We start from the raw sequence: 20254 nt of genomic DNA, 5'->3' as shown, positions 1-20254 counted from the left end.
AATCTATATACCATGTAAAAGAAAAAAAGAAAGAAAGAAAGAAATATTATCATATACATTACCATTTAAAATTTGGTCATTTCATTTCACATTACAAAGCAAATTGCAAGCTAAGACTAGATCTTTAGGTGCTAGGTGATGTAGTTGTTGAGTTGTTATTGAAAAAGTAAATAAATGGGTTGGCATTGGTCCTTGATGTTTACAGCTACACGTTTCGCACGTGCCAAACATATCAAAACAATTCAATCAATCAAGCAATTGCGACCTTTGGTGTCTCCATGTGCCTCTCTCTAATCCTAAAGTCAAATGTTTTTGTTACCCTTTTTCTATTTTCATAATGGTGTGAGGAGTAAGTAACTACCACCAATAGGTCCAATACAATCACACACACAAAAATTGTGAAACCTTCACACCCAAAAGCTAACGCATTTGTATAAAAAATTATAGAAAGGAAACATGTGATAGAAAAGGTGGAGAAATGCTGTTAAGACTTACGAACAACCAAACTTTATGGTTGATTATAAAAGTGAAAAAATAAAATTCTTGTGTACTATATCATATGCTTCAGAAAACTATTTTACATATCATCCCTCACTAACAACAACACTTTAGAACATCAGAGCTCGTCGTGGCCAGTCTCTGACTTGTAACTTTGGTCCAAGCCCTTGTCGTCGTGCGAGTAGAGACAATCCGCGGACGGATGAATTACTCCGTACCCAAAACCTTCAGCTGAGTTACAGTACGCTTCAACTTGACCGTCTTTGCCTTCAAGATTCACATCGTTGAGGACAATGTGGCTACAAGGGACTGTGTCGCTGCAAGCAAATTTGATGGCTTTCGCACTTTTGGTTGTCCCGGTTATGTTCCGGTACATTATCTGGCTGATTTTAACCGCTGAGGTCTGCATTTTATACCAAGAAGGAAAGAAAAAATATAAGTTTTCATCTTTGTATTGATAGAAGAATAATCACAATCACGAGGTTGTAGTGCTATTGTAAGGTGACCTGATTTTGACATGTTGTTGGAGAATCGCAGTAGAACTGATCAATGAGTATCGGGTTTGCAACATCTTGCATGTCTACGTTTGCAAATCGAATACCCTGAACGTAACCAGAACCTCCCTGTTTCGAAAGAGAAACAATGAAATAAAATTGCTGTTGATCAAGCCAAATCAAAGTTTATTAAAGATTGAAGCTTTTTTTATTTCTGTTTACCTGATATGTTTTGATTCTGAGTCCATTAGTTGTCCCTCTTAACAAGGCAGTTTCCAACACTACTTGTGTTACAATGCCTGTTGTGTTATCCTTCCCAAGACTTCCAATGCTGCAAGAAATTCCGAATAAAGTTATATTTGATTTCTAACAGACTTTATCTAGAAATTTGATGATGTACCTGATTCCATGTCCAGGTCCACAATAGATGTTCTTCATCTTTATGTTCGAACTCGCATTCACAATGGAGACACAATCATCCCCTGTGCCGATTTTACAGTCTTGAAGGATAACATTGGTAGATCCAGTGATATGGATTCCATCAGTGTTGGGACTATCTCCTGGAGAAGAGACCATAACTTTGGAGACTCGAACTGAAGTTGACCTTGCAATGATGAAATTCATCTGCTGACTGTTCTGGATCGTCAAGCCACTTACTTTCACACCTGAACTGGATTCTATAGTTAGTGCCTGCGAGGAGAAAAAGAAAACAGATTGTTGAACCAAACAAAACAAGCAGAGCCATTTGTCCGGAGAAACTGATAAATGACGAAGGCAATGGTTTCTTACCGTTGGTGCACTTTTGCAAGGCTGTAAGAGAGCAAGAAAGATGTGTAAGATACTATTCGAAAATTCGACATATAGTGAGTTAAAGAAAGCTAAACTTGGGTGTAGAGGATTTTACGTTAGACTTGTTTTTCTTGCAAGAAGCAGCCCACCATTTGCTCCCAGAACCATCTATAACTCCTTTCCCTTGGAAAGTGACCCCTTTGAGTTTTGAAAATTCGAGCCAAATTCTTTGGAACTTTGAGTCCCAATTGCTTGGCTCATCTGGTGCCACTATTGTTCCGTCAATCTGTAAACAAAGACAAGTCTCTGAATTATATAAGACATACTTGTATATATATAATATTAGTCTAGTTTCTGTTTCACTGCTGAAGACAACAAAATTGAAGACTTATGAAGTCAAACTTAACCTGAATGATCAACTTTTGTTTACATGGACCAGTGAACTTTGTTGCATTTACTAAATACCGCCGTCCTTCTGGAACCAGAAACACGGATTTTGGTGTATCACATGCCTTGCTCCATGCGCTTATGAATGCCTGATTTAAGAAGAGCTTTGACAGATCAGTTCAGCAAAAGTAATGGATTAAACCACGCAAAATCAATAGGTCAAGTCCACAATGCACACGATTTCAAATTTGGGGATATGTTCTATTCCAGACATAGAACTGATGGCGTTTTAGATAATCTAGACAACCTTTCATTTTCATGGAATAAGCAAAATGATCGCAAACGTACCTGAGTATCATCAGAAACTCCATCTCCAACTGCACCAAATGTATCCACATTCACCAGAGTCTTACCAGAACTTCGGCTTGTGAATGACGGCAAATCAAAGAGCTTTGTATCATCATCATCATCATCTAGCAGTACATCAATGTTTTCAAGCTCCTCAAGGATGTCGAGATCGGCGTACACCATTTTCCCTGCAACTCCATAAGCAGTAACCAGTAATAGACCTAGAAGGGAAAGAATGAAGAGCTTATCCATCATATGCCTCAATCAAGATGCCAAGAGAAGATTCCTTATTGATTTTTAAATCCAGTGCCCACTAATGATTTCTTTGCTAGAGATGATTGGTTTTGGGTTGAATTTATATGCAGAGTAATTAGTGGAGTTTGTGGGGTTTATTGGCTTGGCTTAAAAGTACATGAAGATAAGGCCTTGTTTTTCTATATATCTATGCTTAAAGCACAAGTCATGTGCTTTTTTACTTCTTTGCTTTACTCCAAAACCTGTATACAAAACCTTCGTGGTCAACTTGTTCTTGATAAAAATGTTGGTCCCATGAGATCTAAAATAAAAACAAAACGAGAAAGGAGGCCCTGAAGATCTCTCAACTTTTTTTTATCTCAAGATGCTATTTTAAGAATTTTAGACATGATGTGGTATTGAAGAACGAAGAACAGACAATCTATACTACATTAAAAAAACAAACGTAGAAGATGTCAATGAGTTAGTTGTACCAACCTGGCAAATAAAGAACCTCAGCCTCCTGTGTTGTCTTTGTAGAGTGTCAATCATGTGTTATGGCTTCAAGCAAAAGAACCCATTTCAGAATCTAGAAAAAAGGTGTGAACTTTTTGCAATTGGGTTCTTTCTTCTTTTTTCATGAAGCTGAAGCAAAAAAAAACACTGTCTTGCAATTTCGGGTTATCAGTATCTCAGAATGACTGAACTGTAACCGATCTCCCGCATGAGCTCTCGTGAAGCAGCGATCTCTCTTATTTGTCTGGAGATTTCAAAGTCACCCATCTCAAAGTAAAATTTTGAAACTTGGACGTAAACAGCAAAATCCTCGGGTTCAAGATCCATCAAGACCTCCGCTGCTCTTCTTCCAATTGATTCGTTTCTATGAATCCTGCAGCTCTGCAGTAATGAGCTCCACGCGCTGCAGTCTGCATCTCCACGTGCCTGACGAAGCAGCCTTTCGGCTTTTTCCACTAAACCAGCACGCCCTAGCAAATCCACCATGCACGCATAGAGTTTTCTTCCTGGAGAAATTCCATACTTTGATTCCAATGAGTCGAAAATCAGCTCCCCTTCTTCAACAAGACCAGAATGACTGCAACCTGATAGTACAGACAAGATTGTAACTTCGTCTGGTATGAGATTCTTTTGATCCATTTCTCTCAGCATCTCAAGACACTCTCTTCCCATACCATTTCTAGCATAGCCATTGATGATCGAAGTCCAGCAGAAGATGTTAGGTGACTCAAGCTCAGTAAACACCTTCCGAGATACTTCATTCTGACCGCTCTTTGAATACGCATCAATTAGAGAGCACGAGACTGCAACATCAGATGCATAACCGGATTTGACAGACCAGCAATGTATAAGCTCGCAGCTATGTAAATTTGCTGGCACAGAGAGAGATAAAGCCTTAAGAACAGTAGAAAGAGTGACTTCGTCGATTCCCGTTCCTTCATCAATCATCAAACCAAACATCTCGAAAATATCTCTAGTGATGCCACAATGCATCAGAGAAGTCATCAACGAGTTACAGCACTCCAAACTCAAGCAAGGCAAACTCTGATAAACCAACACCGAACTGTCAATGTCATTGCATTTGCCATACATGTCAATTAAAGCAGACTGTACATGAAGAGTTGAAACATCAAAACCCATTTTGAGAACATAGCAATGGATCTGCTTCCCGGATTGAACATCTCTGTTTCTGCTACAGAAATTCAGAAATGACATGAATGACCGTATTGAAGGTCTCTTCCCCCAAAACTGCATCTTGCTAAACAAATCAAGAGAATCAAGCACAGAACCATAATCTGCACAGACAGAAACAATCGAGTTCCATGATATTACGTCCTCTTCTGGGACAGCATTGAATGATTTCATAGAATCAAACAAATCGCCACAAGCAGAGTAAAAGTCCACAAGCGCATTAGCCACAAATACATTAGAAATGTCCCATCCAGATTTAATCACTTGGGAATGCAATTGCTTCCCTTCATATACCAACCGATCATTGGAGCAAGCACGGATCATATAACAATAACTTAACCCGTTCTCAGTAACACCTTCAAGTTCCATCCTTTGAAACACACCAAACAATCTCTTTGAATCTCCACTCTCGCAAAAACATCTCAACACCAAATTACAAACTGCTAAATTTCTCTCAGGCATTTCATCAAACAACTTCAAAGCAACATCAACAAGCCGCAAAGACGCATAAAGACCCACAATTGCAGATCTAACAAACAAATTACATCCAAACCCAAGCGAAATCACCCTACAATGAACTTGAGTTCCTTCTCTACAGAACAATTCATCACTACACACACTGAGAACCGAAGGAAACGTGGAAGCACTCTCTCTAAGACCACAAGAGACCAACTCCGCATAGAGTTCAATAGCTTTTAAAGAACACCCATTTCGACTATACCCAGAAATAAGAAGATTAAAAGTAACAACATCTCGTACAGACATTTCATCGAACACTTCGTGTGCAGATATCAAGTTCCCGGATTTGATCAGTCCATCAATTATGCGGTTATGGGTATACACGAGGTCGCTAGGGTTTACTTCAAGAAACGAACTAAACTCCAAACGAGGCGTCGCAGTAAGCGGTGCAGGCGGACACAAATGCTGAGCTAACGTCGTTGTTGTTCTTCTAAGAAAGTATAAAGCTCGTCCCCCTCGCATCTCTTCGACACTTTGAATGAAGATCAAAATACAAAAGTATAAAGAAACTTATCTCTCCCCAAACCGTAGTTCGCATTTGAATCAAAGCTTAGAAAACAAAAATTGAATGCGTTCTTGCTCCTTGCACAGCAAGTATCATTGTCTTCACAAGAAACCGGCTTATACAGTTAGTTATACAAAGCCTGGGGGCACTCGGACCGAACTAAATTGCCGAACCAAACCAAACCGAACACAGGTTAGGCCAATTTTTGTTTGGTTTAGTTTCGGTTTGAGCTGAAACAATCAATAGGGAAGCAAGGAAATTCAGAAACCGGTTCGGTTCGGACCAAACCGAAATTACAAAAAATCGTTACTTTAAACCGGAATTACCAAGATGAACCGAAATGTAGCAAATTTAACCAAAAATATAACATAGAAATCCAAGCTTTTCACATCTTCAAATAAGAGATTCTTTTTTATTACACAAGAAAGATCACAAAAGGCTCTTTGAGAGCCAAAAGCAATAGTCTTTATTTATCCCAAAACCATTCAAACAAAGAAGCTTCGTAGAGAGAGAGACAAATGGAGAGATCATATACATAAAGATACTTACAATATTTGGCTTTTTTTAGTGGAATATATAATAAAACACTAGCAAGTCGCTGCAATTGCCTCCAAGAGAGAAGCCACAAACTGCATTTGAGTATCGTCATCGATTTTGGAGAAGAGAGGAACGTGAACGAACAGAGACTTGTGTCCTTTTTGCTCTGCGAACCTGAGTGAGTGATAGTACACGTAGTTGCAAACAAAACGTCCAGCGTCGTCTGATTGAACAACTTCAAAGCCTTTATTCTTTAATAACTCAAAAATGGACTCTGTCGAGCATGAAGTCTTCAAGATACCCAAAAAAAAAAAAAACACATTCAAATATACAATTAGAATGTCTATATTTTTATTGGTGAAGAATGTATTTCTATTTATACCTCTTTTGCCTTTGAAATGCTTCCATCTTCAACAACTATAGGAAGATGCTGTGTAAAGACACGTTAAAAGAGAAATGCAATTAGTGTCTTTCTTGGATTGCATAGCGGATCATATTCAAGTACAATTCATATGTATATGTCGTCGTGTTGTACCTGTGGTTGCCATCCCAATTCATCAGGACAACGGAAATGAGCTTCGTTCACTGCTTGTCTTTCAATGGCAAATTTTGTTGCTCCGCTGTTTACCCCTAGATGAACCTATAAAGAAGCACCACAGAATCAAGAGAAAAGTTATGTTTATTGATCTTTAAACCATCAGAAGAACACTCAAATCACAAGAAGAAAACAAGTTTTTTTCTCAAAGTTAGAAAATCTTACAAAACAACAACAAATGAAACAAAATAACAAATCAAGAACCATGAAGATAATCTTATGTCTCTTTAGTATATATAGACACAACTCCAACACAAACACCAAGACCGACTCATCACTGAAGATGGCAAAGGAAACACAGCTGAATTATACTCCATCAACGATCTAAGTATATAATTTGTCTCACACAGTCCATAACAAAGCCAAATAATCAAATGAAAAACAGAGCAAAGCTCCCAAAGAGACAACACAAAATCCTATTGTAAGAAGAAAATGTAAATCCTAGTTAGACTTGGAGTTAAGCTATCAGTCTAAAACTCTAAAAACACACAGAATACAAAATTGATTACCAACAAGGATCAATGAAGAAATGAGACTGAGACAGTAGAGTAAAAATCTGATGACCTCAATAAAAAGATGAAAAGATGATACATTAAGAAACGAGTAAAAAAGTCTTACCCAGACAACAGTTCCATTGATGTTCTTATTATCAACAGAGACAACACTAGACTCCAAAACCTCATAAAGCTTAGATTTTGCACCATCCCCAGCAGTATCAAGAACAGTACAGGTACCAAGACTCAACCCAGAAGGCAACCCACGTTTCTCAACATACGATTTCAGATTCTTAGCAATCGTCTCAGTAGGATTATCAGAAACCCCAAGAAATTTCTTGAACCCAGTCACATGAATCGTAATTGATTTTGGTCCTTCAGAACCCATCTCCACCTTCATAGTAAATAACAGATAAAACAAAACCAAATCAATTCATCAGTTCTTAACGAAACTTAATCGATTTGATCATGGATACACACACATGACATAAGGATAAGAGTTTGACCCAAGTTAATGAATTGATGATTAAAGATCGGATCTTTGTCTGTTTCTTACCTGAATTTTTCTAGAAATTGCGATTGATTGAAAGAAGAAAAAAAAAAAAAAATGGGAGTTTTTATGGTTTGTGTTTTGACTTTTTTGGATTGAGGAAACAAAATTGGGTTTTGGTTTCTTTGTTGTGTGAGAAGAATGATAGGATAGATTAGATAATTTTCGCGGTGGACTGTTTTATAAACAAACCACTGGTTTTGAATTTATTTACGTCAAAATGCCACTACGAGGTTTGTCGCCGGCGAATAGAAACGTCCTCGACACCGTCTGAGGTTAATTGATGACAGTGAAGGATGATGACGTGGCGTGTTTTTATTGGGAGAGATGTTTTTTTTTTTAAGAATGAGGTTGTTGAGAGCCGCGCGGTGCCAACGACACACACGTGGATTACGAAATTGCCCCTGTTATAAAATTGTCAAAACGTGCAAAAAAAATACTTACTTAACTCCATTTGTTAAAATAATTCTGTTTATTGAAATATTATAAAAGGAAAGTAGTTGTGACTTCAAAACTCCAAAGTAAACAAATAAACACGGAAATTTTACCCTATTATAGAAAATAACCTATACTTTTATAAAAAAAAAAGTTAGAGAATTTATCATTTTTTAAGTTGTATAGTTATGAACAGTATTCAAGAAAGCGGTCTAGACAGCTGCCTAGGCGCTCAGCAGACGCTTAGACGACTGTCTAAACCGTCTAAAATCACTATTTTAAAATATATATTTTAATTTTTAATTACATATATTTGAAATTTTAAGTTTTATATTAATATGCATATTAATAAATGTTCATATGTTATTCATCTAAATTAAATAAATGCATTTTTCTAATTTTAGTTTATTATTTATTATTTTTTATTTCTTCTAAAACATATACTTTTACATAATTTTATATATAACATCATATATAAACGTCTAAACTACCTAGAAATATCTAAACCCCTAATAGGTATTCTAGGTGCTGGGCACTGTCACTACCCACATACCGCTGGATATGAAGAAAATAAAATAATCAATATTAAAAATATTTCACATACACAACGAAAGTTCATTATAGCTTCGTTACCTCCAAAGGCTGTTATTGAAAAAGAAAAAAAAGCCTTATCGTATATATTAACACAAGTAACTAATCACTATCATCCGTTTTTGACATCATACTCACTAATTTTAATTCACTATCATCTTAATTAATATGTGTCAAATGGTTAATATGGAATGTAATAGTAAACATGTAGTCTTATTGAAAATTTTCATCAAGTGTTAGAGATTAAGACACCCAATATATTCTGAAATGCTACATATATCAATCTGATTCGATTATTTTTTTAATATAATATGTACTATTCCTTATTCCCAATTGGGGACGATACACTAACAAATTTTGTTATGTGATTCGGTTCAGGTTTAAGTTTAACCATGGTTTTTAAAATTCATGCATTGCAGTCAGTGTACTTGCAAAAATGACACTTTTGTTTTGGTCGGTTCAACAACTCTATTTAAGATTTTCGTATACTAGTACTATACAAGGTAGATCGGAGAAAGTCAAGAAGTATAGTACGTAGTATTTGATAGCTTAACAAAGATTCTCACTAAAGTGCATGGAATGTCAAAACATATTCATGGAATAAGTAGTCATGAATGCAAAAGTAGGATTTGGTATAATAGAGTCAATGTCTTTGTAAAGAGTTCAAAGTTGAGAAGTACGAAATCACTGAACAAACTCGCTCATTCCCAAGACTGTTCTCGAAACAGTACACAAATCCTACGTACGTTTCAGATTCTTCTTCCATCTCTCTCTATCTCTCTCTCTCCTACAACAGAAACCCTAAAGCAACATAATTAATTTAACCCTAGACGAAAATGGTCACGGTCACATTTTCATACGCGATTATTAATTATTTAATTTTCTTGTTAAAGTCCATCATAAGCCAAGTTGTTATTACTCAAATGGAGATTTCCCCCAAATGGAATGCCTCTGAGCCTTTCTCTCTCGGAACCCATTATTGCTTTCTTCATGGTCCTGCATCCCAAACATTTCTACAATTAATTGTTACATTAATTGAAAAATATACATATTCAGCTCCAATGCTTTAATTAGTTGAATGGGTTTCTATAAAAGAAAACTGTGTGCAGTGTAAGTTTCAATACCATAAATAGGGTTTAGGTCATAAATTTCACACATTGTAGTAGTTGAGAATCAATGATATTCTCGCTACCCTCTTCTCCTTGACTTCACTCTTATAATTAATCATCAGTAAATAATTACTCTAGCTAGGGTTCTGAAATTTTTACTGAAAGTGATGCTATTTATCAAGGATATAACATAATTAGTTTACTGAAATTACCTCGAGGGCATTGAATGGTGGTATTGCATTGTTATCTTCCTCACAAAAACAATAATCTGAAGTAGCTCTCTTGTTGTTCACTGGAGGGAAATGAGCCCACTTCGCCATACCCAAATCAAAGAAATATGAAATCACAAAATGTTATTAGAAACTAGATCTCTCAATTTAGCGGACTATAATTAATTATAAGATGAAAATTAAAGTAGAGTTTTTTATGTTAGACTAATTAAGCTTTAAATACATTTTTAGCAGCTAGGCTGAAAGCTTCCTTGTGAGCCATGCTTGGATTCTGAGCCTTTAACCTCCTGATCTCTTCCCTACTCCAAATCAACACCCAAAAGGGAAACCAATTAGCTCAAAAGCTTGTTAAAATTTTGTAAAAATACACATACACATCACAAAGGTAGTGATCAGTTGGATTGATCTCTTACTTGATGAAGCAATTGTAAGCTGAAGGAGCTCTTTGTCGTTTCTCAGGTGCTGTGTATACAAACTCAAAAACATTAACTAGACTGATCAATCTAATTAAAGCCGAGAAATCATATAAAACCTAATTTTTAAAATTGACTAAATATATAATAATCAAACGTACGCTTATTGACAACTTGGTAAACACGAGACACGTCTTCATCTTCATTGTCTGAAGATGAAACCAAAGTCGTTGGACTGTTCTCCTTCTCCTGAGAATTCACCTTCAATGCTTCTTCTTCCACACCATCCGTTGCTGCGACCTCCTCTTTTCCCGCCTACACACATATGTAAATATATATAATTATGAACAGTAGATTGATCATATATATAATATACACTATAGATGCATGTGTTTGTCTATATATGTAAAGATGTAATGGGAACCTCATCGAGATTTGACAGAGAAGCAAGGAGATGGAGAGGAATGAAGGAAGCCTTCATCAAATTGACAGAGAGAAGGCTTGTGCAGTGTCCACATCTCACAGTCACCACCATTGATAGGCTTGTGTACGGTACACTCACCTACAACACATATATATATATATATTCATCAAATTTCATAAACATAAAGAGAGGAAGGGAGACAAGAAGTTAAAGGTATACCAGCAAAATAGTGGTGCAAAAACCACACTGGACATGGCAAATCTGCCCCGGCAGATCAAACAGATGGTTGAGTGTTGTCGTCATGTTGGGGATTTTTGTCATAGAGAGAGACAGAAAGAGCGAGTGTGTGTGTGTGTACGATGAATGATAGGAGATATATGTGTGTGTGGGTGTGTATGTATATATAGATGGAGAAATAGGTATTTTTTAATCGTTAATGCAGATACGTAATTAAATATTTCATGTGGAATGCTTTGGTTATATATATATGCTAAAATGCACACTACTCAATTCATCTTCTGTGTGTCACTATCTCACTTCTAATAATTGGAATCTTCATCGTCTGGATGAGCTGTAAGCAGTAAATGATTCTCATTCTTTCTATTAATCACATTCCTAACTCCTCAAAATTAAACTATAATTTCTTCTCTAAAATAAAACAAAAATGATGTATATAATATTTTGTTGATGATGGAGTTCTAGAGACCATTTACTTGACTTTTCTTTAATTAAGATCCGGTTCCCGTTATATATAAATGCATTAGCTAATTAGATTGTTGTAGCTACATATATTCTTATGTCACACTGACATACACATGAAAATTACACATAACGTTATGAGAGTTTACCATTAATTAGATGAGAGAGCCTATTTGTTGTCAAAACTTGTCAAACACACAAATGTAAGCTCCCTTGAAAACCACATTCCTGCTTCTGCTATATGTGCAATGCAAGAGATCATATATATAAATCATTGTAACATTGTTTGAACAATGGAATAACAAAATATAAAATAATGGTAAAAGTGTAGTGTAAAAATGGAAAGCCACGTTGCACAAATGTTGAGACAGTAGATCGTCGAAGAGAGACCATTTAATGAATGATGTGGTGTGGTTTGGTTTGCAAGTTAGAAAGAAAAAAACAAGTGAGGTTGAGAAAGAAATGCCTCTTTGTCTCATGTGTAGTTGTCTCTTTAAATGGGAGTTATTGAATCTCTCAAACTCAACAGTCATTGGAGTTTTAGGTTGAAGTGAGAGTGAAAATGAAAGTGCAGTGAGTTGAGACTAGTGCGGGTGTTTCTAGGAGACTCATTACTTTTAGTAACTCGGAATCTTAGGATTTTGTCTTTCTTCTCTCACAATTTTTTACTAACTGTTTACCATTTTACCCAAAGTCTTCTTCTCATTTTCTCTCAATCTTTCTTCAAGTTTCAGTGCTCTCTCTCTCTCTCTCTCACCCTCTCACTCTCTCACTCTCTCAGTCATGTTACTTATACTGTCCCTCTCTTTATTGCTCTCTCTGTCTCACTTACTCTATATTGTGTTCAACTAAAAGAAAAAGACTTTACATAATATTTTTTTACTCAATTTCCTACCCACTTGTAATTTGTGTGTGTGTGGAGAATCCAATGCAATTACCCAAGCCCGGACTAGATAATTTTCGACCCATCTTGAATTTTTTGATCGAGCCACACTTGAGAATCAACCAAAAACGTAAGTCAAAGTTTGCGATCCGTCTTGGACAAGGCTTTTTGGTGAGTATTGACTAGTGAGTGAGTAAAATGAGGTGTACATTTGAGAGGTATGGTTGAGATTTCAGAAAAATTGTTCGTAGTGAATATAATAGTTATGTATTTCTTGGTTTAACGCTCTTCTTCTCCATATATACTTCTCATTGTCTTTCTAACTCCTACCAACCAAAAGCTCGAACTTTCACATGCCAGCTTATCAAATGGAACGACTAAACACAAGTTTGATAGGTTTTGTCAAATCTCACTGTAACTAAACATAAAAGAGAAGCTTTGAAACCAAGATAAAACGAGCAAAGACAACACACGTCAAGGTCTAATACACATGATATCAATATCTGCTTAAGTATAAAACCTATCTTAAGCAAACAAGTTATCAGAGCCGACTATAACAAAACCTAAGTCATTGGTGTAATGTGTAATGATATAATCAGAAGAATCAACTATGACTTATTCAGCATAATAGATGAACGAACTAAAACGATAGCTATCTGGCAAATCAAGACAATCAATCAAACGACTGATTCAGCACAACATCCTAATACTACAGCCAGACAATTCACCATTTCCAGATCAGTCAAAAGCATATGTCTAATCAAAGAGACAATATAATGTATTAAGGCAACGATTTAAAGTATCCGTCAATAGAACAAAACCAATCTCAAATATCTAAATTCCAAATTTTTTTTAAAAACTGATACTTCAAAATTAAAAGACAAAAACATAACATCATAACCTAAATCACTCTTCATCAGGCGTCTTGAACACGTAAGTAGTCCCACACTTGCCACAGTAATGCCTATCAAAATGACTCGCCATGAACGTACCAGGACCACATCCAACAGAAGGACACTCTTTCCTCAGCCTCTGAACCTTACCACTCCCATCAACCTTGTAAAACTGCAGAACCGCTAGCTTCACCTTCTTGTGCACGTGCTTGATCTTCTTCGGCTTCGTGTACGTCTTCTTCTTCCTCTTCTTCGCACCTCCCCTCAGACGCAGCACCAAATGAAGCGTCGACTCCTTCTGGATGTTGTAATCGGCGAGTGTTCTCCCGTCTTCCAGCTGTTTCCCGGCGAAGATCAGACGCTGCTGATCCGGTGGGATCCCTTCCTTGTCTTGGATCTTCGCTTTCACATTGTCGATCGTGTCTGATGACTCAACCTCTAGTGTTATCGTCTTCCCCGTTAGGGTTTTCACAAAGATCTGCATTTTTTTTTTTTTTGCGGTTTCTGCTCGGAGGAAGACGATGAGAGCTTTAGCAAATGGCTTTTATATGGTTCACTCAACAGAGAAATTAGGGTTTCGAGTAAATATATGGGCCTTAAGCCCAATTTAAGATGTAAGCCCATAATGATTAAACGATGCCGTTTTGATTTGATTAATGTCATTTAAAATTGATTTTTTTTTTTATCCTTCATTCGTTATCTATCCATCAATGGCGATTGTATCATCACTACGAGACATTAACCTCTTCTCTTCACTCCCGTCGACGGATTCATCATCGGGAACATTCCGGCCACCTCCTCCGCCGATACCGGTTCCCAAATACGCACCGTCTCGTCGAGATCGTAATCCGAAAACTAATTATCAAACCGATACACAGCCGAAGAAACCACCACAACCGAATCCAGCTCTAAAGCTTCCGCATCACCGGACCAGATACTATAAGCCGGTTAAAGAAGGAGTTATCTCCTCGGACGGAGACCGTACAATCGTAATCGGAGATTCCGGCGTATCCTACCAGCTTCCCGGTGCTCCATTCGAGTTTCAGTTCAGTTACTCGGAGACTCCCAAGGTTAAACCGGTTGGGATACGGGAACCGGCTTTTATGCCGTTCGCGCCTCCGACGATGCCGAGACCGTGGACTGGGAAAGCGCCGTTGAAGAAATCGAAGAAGAAGATTCCGCTGTTCGATTCGTTCAATCCACCGCCGGCGGGGAAAGCTGGGGTTAAGTATGTTGAAATGCCTGGGCCGTTACCGTTTGGGAGGTATCCTAAAGAAGGGATGAACAGAGATGAGGTTTTAGGAGAGCCGTTGAAGAGATGGGAGAAAGGGATGTTGATTAAGCCTCATATGCATGATAATCGTCAGGTTAATTTGGGTGAGTGTTGTTGTTTTGAATTTTCGGAGATTTCAGTTTTTGACTTCATTTGGATTTGATTGATTTGTGTGTGTGTGTGTTTGTTATAGGAAGAGATGGATTTACACATAATATGTTGGAATTGATACATTCTCATTGGAAGAGACGACGTGTTTGTAAAGTTCGATGTAAAGGAGTTCCTACTGTGGATATGGATAACGTGTGTCGTGTTCTTGAGGTATCTGTTAACGATTCTTGATTGAAGTATTTTTTTGGTAATTGTTAGTTTATTGATCAGCTAGAACCTTTGTTTAAGTGGAGATATATATACAGGAGACTAGAACTAAGATTTGGGTTGTTTGATATCTTATTCCAAGTTTTATCTTTGATAGTTGATGTTTTGTGATTTGAGAAAGTATGTTTACTTCGTATAGTTGAACTAGTGATGGACCGGCTCTTCTAGTTTATTAAGCTTTCCAGTCTCGTTTTCTGTTGCTCTTATCTAGGAAAAGACAGGAGGAGAGATCATTCACAGAGTCGGAGGTGTAGTGTACCTTTTCAGGGGTAGAAATTACAACTACCGCACACGTCCACAGTATCCGTTGATGTTGTGGAAGCCAGCAGCCCCTGTTTATCCAAAGCTTATTCAAGAAATTCCTGAAGGATTGACTAAAGAAGAAGCTCATGAGTTCAGGGTGAAGGGAAAGTCTCTTAGGCCCATATGCAAGTTGTGTAAGTATATCTTACCGTTAAAGCTTTTTCCTGTTTTGTTACTTTCGGTAGTCATTGAAGTCAATTGGCACGTAGTGTGTAAGAAGAGGTTAGACACTTGGTTTTATACTTACTATTATTGTCTATGTTTTGCATTGCAGCTAAAAATGGAGTCTACGTGTCCCTGGTCAAAGATGTTAGAGATGCCTTCGAACTGAGTTCCTTGGTGAAAATTGATTGCCCAGGACTTGAACCTAGCGATTATAAGAAGATAGGCGCTAAGCTTAAGGTCTATGAATCCTTCAGGTTTTTCTTTTATTTGCATCTATATACTTTGCACAGCTTTGCATCTTCAGTGGAATCACTTTTGGACGATCACTTTTGCATCTGGTTTCTTATAAAAAGTTCGTGTTGGATTATTTTTCAGCATTAAACTTGGTTTCATGTTCTATCTCATAATTCTAGTTTTCATATTCAGTTACCAAGGCTTCATCATCCAACATTTCTCTATATATCTGAAAAAGGTTTCTCTTCATTTACCAGGAGTTAGTTCCTTGCGTGCTTCTGTCTTTCGATGATGAGCAAATACTCATGTGGAGAGGACGAGAGTGGAAGTCCCGATTTCTGGACAACCCTTTAATTCCAAACCTTTCTGAAACCAACAAAGCAAACGAACTTGATCCCTCAGGTATTATATTCTTGAGTACTCATAAACCTTTTACGTGTTTACAGTTTTCAATCATCGTACTATCCGGAGAAATCAACAACCTTTGTCCAAAGCTAATTCCAAAAAAATGCTTCTCATATACCTTTCATCTGTTTTTTTGGCTTTTCAGATAAACCCAGTAAAGAAGAAACTGTGTCTAATCCAAATACAGTGATCTCAAGCCCCAAAATGATCTCTCTTTGGAAACGAGCGTTGGAATCATCCAAGGCGGTGATTCTTGAAGAACTTGACCTAGGTCCGGACGATCTATTGAAGAAGGTGGAAGAAATAGAAGGCACTTCACTTGCTGCAGAACACACTTACACAGCTATGGTCTTGACGAATAGTGATGGTGCAGCCGAGGATTACGTGGAAGACAGGGATCGGTCAGAAGAGTATTATAGTGACATAGACGATGACTTTGACGACGAGGGTTCAGATGATGAATCGCTTGATCCGGTAGGTCCAGTAGGGTCTTTGCCCGTTGACAAGATAGTTAGGAAGCTGAGGGAGAGACTAAAATAGAGCCAATAGTGTTACTATGTAATTTCATCTTTGATTTGTGTAAATGTTGTAAACATACTCCAAACCTCAAGTGTCAAACGAAGTGCTTATAGATTTAATTCTTCATCCCTCCAATCACGTGTTGGTGATTTCTCATATGTCTTTCTCAAGCCTTATCAGGTAGTAAGGTTATGAGTAGTTTTAACTATTTATTGATTGGTCTAATCAATTATAGCATCTTTTCTATTGGTCATTCAAATTTGTGGTTTCTGCTCATTGTTCTTGATATCTCTCCTTATCTGTGCCTTGTCAAACAGTGAGAGTGATTGCCTAATTGGGGATATGGTCCCTGGGGAGGTAGCCAATGGTACAGGCTTGACAATGACATGTAATCAAACATTGTTAAGTGTTTCTAGCTAGTATGGCAAATGACCATTGATTTGGAACCCCTTCTGAGCACAATTTGGTATTAAGATGAGTTACGCTGAGAAGTATAATTTGGCTCCACTCCCAAAATAAGATTCATTGGTCCTGATCGGATAAACTCATTGGTACCGCGGGGGGACAACAGAGAGGTCATATTTTGGGAGTGGATCCAAATTACGATTTAGTCGAATTGGTGGATTGGTAAGATTTACCCGTTTGGATAAAAACTCACACAGTAAATAATACGGTTTGATGTTATGTATAAAAACTGTAAATGTGATTTCTATTATACAGTAAAATATAGTAAGACATGAAAAACTAGATTCACGTGCACTAATTCTCTGTAATCTATATATATAAAGTTCACTTTACTCTCTCGTGGTGCTGCCAGGTCAACCATATCCTCTTTAATTTTTGTGGGCTTTATAGATTTTAATAAAGTCTTTAAACAATTATACAAATGACAAACTGATCCACTAGATTTAATCTAAAGTCTGTAGGTCCAGCATTATTTCATCCAAAATCTGTAGGCCCATCACTACTTTTAAATTCTATGGATTCAACCTTATAATATTTCATCCAAAGTTCAGCAATGTAAACTAAACTCTATTTTATTATTCAACCATAAAAAATAAAAAACAAAAGAAAAGAATAGAGCATCTACCCGATATGAAGTAAAACACTGAATTTGGAATAATATTATTACCAATTCGTACCTAACTTTTCATGTATCGTTTATGCATGCTTAGTTCTTTTACATGTACGTGCATCATATGGTTAAGACACATAATTATAAGAGACAAATAAAATATTTTCTTAGTAAGAAGACAAGAACTATGATTAGAATCTCTATTGATCTTGTAATTATATATCACCTAAGCAATTTTTTATTTTAAAATATTCATTTAGCGCATATTTATGTTAATTATAACTAATAGAAAGTTTAAATAAAATATATAATTAGTAAAATAAATAAAATGTTAAAATAAGAAAACAATACTATATTTTTATTAGTGGTAATAATATAATTAAAATTGTCTATTAAACTGATCATAATTAAAATTATAAATGTATTATTGAGTTTTAGAATGGAAGTAAATTTTAAATTTATGATAGAATAAAAAAAATTATGTAATTGTGTATTATTGAGTTGTAGAATGGAAGTAAAATTTAAAATTATGGAAGAATAAAAAAAATTCAGTAATTGTATTTATAAAATTTTAAACAGGAAACATCAAATTAAAAGTGAAATATTACTTTATAACATGATCAAAAAGGAAAAAAAAAATTGATGTTTTGTTAATTGAATCAAATGCTTCTAATCCAAATTTAAGTATTGAAAGATCAACATCAAAACCTTTAAAAAATGTTTTTAATGAAATATATGAATAAGAAATAAACTCTCTTAATGATAAAAGATCTTGAAGTAGCCATCAATATCGTTTATTTTTCCTAATATTACCACATGACATATATTTATAAAGATTTACTCTCAAAACTTTGAATGATTATATTCGAGCTCAAAAATTTATATTAATATAAAAAGATTTAAATTAAATTCCCGCGCTTGCGTAGGTACAAATTCTAGTTCTATATAAAGACTGTTTTTTCCCTCATGTAGCTTCTTCTGCATTAGCCAAAAATGGAGAATAAGAAGAACAACGGTGAAGACGAAGTAGAAGAAGGTTCCATTGAAGGAGACGTACTCGAATCGATCCTCTCTTATCTACCACTCCTCGACCTCGACTCCGCTTCCCAAGTCTCCAAATCATGGAACCGCGCCGTCTTCTTCTCCCTCCGCCGTTTTAAAACATTGCCGTGGTTGTTCCTCTACACTCAGAAGACTTCTCAGCCGTACACTTTGTCGACGACGGCGATGGCTTACGATCCCAAGTCCGATTCATGGATTGAGCTCAAGTCCACGTCATCGTCTCCTCCCGTCGAACACGTGTCCGTCGCTCGATCATCTCACTCCACGTTGCTCTACGCTTTGTCTCCGGCGGGGTTATCCTTCTCGACCGACGCGTTTCATCTGACTTGGCGACACGTGGCACCGCCGAGAGTGTGGAGGATCGATCCCATCGTGGCTGTAGTCGGACGGAGCCTGATCGTAGCCGGCGGCGTTTGCGATTTCGAGGAGGATAAGTTCGCCGTGGAGCTCTTCGACGACGACGCGTGGGAGATATGCGAGTCGATGCCGGATTCTCTCTACGGATCCGCGTCTGCCACGTGGCTTTCCGTAGCGGCTAGTTCGGAGAAGATGTACGTGACGGAGAAGAGTTCAGGCGCCGCGTTTAGCTTCGATCCGGAGACCAAATCGTGGACGAAGCTTCTCGATCTCTGTCCCGGCGGGTTTCGGTTGTACTCTCGTTCGATTGGATACTCCAGCGAGAGCCTAATCATGGCTGGGATCACCGGAGACGAAGATAATCCGACGGGAATCGAGCTTTGGGGAGTTATAGTTTCCGACGAGTCGCCGATGGATTCGAGATTCGAATCGATTGGATCTATGCCTGAGGCGTGTTTGGATAAACTCAGAGGAGCTGACTCTGACTGGCCGTTAACGTCGATAGCGTTTAACGCGGTTGGGGATATGGTTTATATACACGATGCGGCGGAGAACGGCGGAGAGATTGTGGCGGCGGAGATTGGAGAAGGAGGGAAGCTTTGTAAGTGGAGGACTCTGCCAAACGCAAACGCTATTTGGAATAATACGAGTCACGCGGCTGAGAGAGTTATCGTTGCGTGTTCAAACGTTGGTTTTAGCGATTTGAAATTTGCGTTTAAGAATAACTTGAGTTTCTCGACAGCGTAGTAGGACTAATCCTCGTGTCAGTTAAGTCAAAAGTTTCATTGTTCATTCATTTCATTTGTATTGTTTTATCTATAAACCGAATAAAGTAATGTGAAATGGTAAATTAGAAAATGTGATTTATTTATATCTTTAATAGTTTTGAGAAGTGGGTTACGTGGAAGCTAGTTAGCTATTTTTAGAGATTCTTTTTGTTAGGTGAAGAAGAGTGGTTGCATGTCCAATTACGTACGCTTTAGGTGAGTGTGACATGTTCACCACATTTGAAGCTGAAGGTAAATTTAAATTACACGAAGAACCTGAGCTATATTGTACATCAACGACTTTATTCTTTTACAGTTTCTTACAAACAATACCAATTTAAACACTGAACTATTGAAAGACAGACATACAAGACGTACGTTG

The 20254-nt window shown here is 37.1% G+C and overlaps 7 protein-coding genes and 1 pseudogene across 8 annotated transcripts; 2 read left to right on the top strand and 6 right to left on the bottom strand.

Moving 5' to 3' along the window:
• On the bottom strand, window positions 407-3397 carry LOC104756711 (probable polygalacturonase At1g80170). Of its 2 annotated transcripts, XM_019238724.1 has the most exons (9): window positions 3249-3397; window positions 2517-2737; window positions 2189-2317; window positions 1897-2067; window positions 1782-1802; window positions 1393-1682; window positions 1215-1323; window positions 1005-1121; window positions 407-901 (listed from the first exon to the last, which is right to left on the bottom strand). In XM_019238724.1, the coding sequence occupies exons 2-9, from the start codon at window positions 2697-2699 to the stop codon at window positions 617-619; spliced, it is 1305 nt and encodes a 434-aa protein (XP_019094269.1). In that variant the 5' UTR covers window positions 2700-2737; window positions 3249-3397; the 3' UTR covers window positions 407-616. The 2 variants fall into 2 exon arrangements, with proteins under 2 accessions (XP_019094269.1, XP_019094268.1); XM_019238723.1 differs by lacking the exon at window positions 3249-3397 and having other exon boundaries at window positions 2517-2940.
• Window positions 3435-4271, bottom strand: LOC109129882 (pentatricopeptide repeat-containing protein At3g26782, mitochondrial-like). Its single transcript, XM_019238894.1, has one exon. The coding sequence runs from the start codon at window positions 4269-4271 to the stop codon at window positions 3435-3437; it is 837 nt and encodes a 278-aa protein (XP_019094439.1).
• On the bottom strand, window positions 4193-5688 carry LOC109129835 (annotated as a pseudogene).
• Window positions 5846-7782, bottom strand: LOC104756710 (pyrrolidone-carboxylate peptidase). Its single transcript, XM_010479337.2, has 5 exons — window positions 7664-7782; window positions 7232-7501; window positions 6554-6658; window positions 6401-6448; window positions 5846-6308 (listed from the first exon to the last, which is right to left on the bottom strand). Exons 2-5 carry the CDS (start codon window positions 7493-7495, stop codon window positions 6069-6071), a joined length of 657 nt encoding a protein of 218 aa, XP_010477639.1. The 5' UTR covers window positions 7496-7501; window positions 7664-7782; the 3' UTR covers window positions 5846-6068.
• LOC104756709 (axial regulator YABBY 4-like) lies at window positions 9300-11217 on the bottom strand. Its single transcript, XM_010479335.2, has 7 exons — window positions 11079-11217; window positions 10860-10997; window positions 10597-10750; window positions 10436-10484; window positions 10246-10321; window positions 10005-10103; window positions 9300-9679 (listed from the first exon to the last, which is right to left on the bottom strand). The coding sequence occupies exons 1-7, from the start codon at window positions 11178-11180 to the stop codon at window positions 9599-9601; spliced, it is 699 nt and encodes a 232-aa protein (XP_010477637.1). The 5' UTR covers window positions 11181-11217; the 3' UTR covers window positions 9300-9598.
• LOC104756708 (ubiquitin-40S ribosomal protein S27a-1-like) lies at window positions 13197-13862 on the bottom strand. The gene has a single exon (XM_010479334.2). The coding sequence runs from the start codon at window positions 13816-13818 to the stop codon at window positions 13348-13350; it is 471 nt and encodes a 156-aa protein (XP_010477636.1). The 5' UTR covers window positions 13819-13862; the 3' UTR covers window positions 13197-13347.
• Window positions 14032-16746, top strand: LOC104756707 (CRS2-associated factor 2, chloroplastic). The gene is made up of 6 exons (XM_010479333.1): window positions 14032-14711; window positions 14801-14928; window positions 15197-15422; window positions 15563-15690; window positions 15945-16089; window positions 16238-16746. Exons 1-6 carry the CDS (start codon window positions 14045-14047, stop codon window positions 16630-16632), a joined length of 1689 nt encoding a protein of 562 aa, XP_010477635.1. The 5' UTR covers window positions 14032-14044; the 3' UTR covers window positions 16633-16746.
• LOC104756706 (F-box/kelch-repeat protein At1g23390-like) lies at window positions 18600-19963 on the top strand. Its single transcript, XM_010479332.2, has one exon. It carries the CDS (start codon window positions 18680-18682, stop codon window positions 19850-19852), a length of 1173 nt encoding a protein of 390 aa, XP_010477634.1. The 5' UTR covers window positions 18600-18679; the 3' UTR covers window positions 19853-19963.

This window comes from Camelina sativa, chromosome 17, assembly GCF_000633955.1.
Source record: "Camelina sativa cultivar DH55 chromosome 17, Cs, whole genome shotgun sequence".
Taxonomy (NCBI): domain Eukaryota; kingdom Viridiplantae; phylum Streptophyta; class Magnoliopsida; order Brassicales; family Brassicaceae; genus Camelina; species Camelina sativa.
Note: the sequence above shows the minus strand (reverse complement) of the source record. Positions and strands in the feature narration are given on the sequence as shown.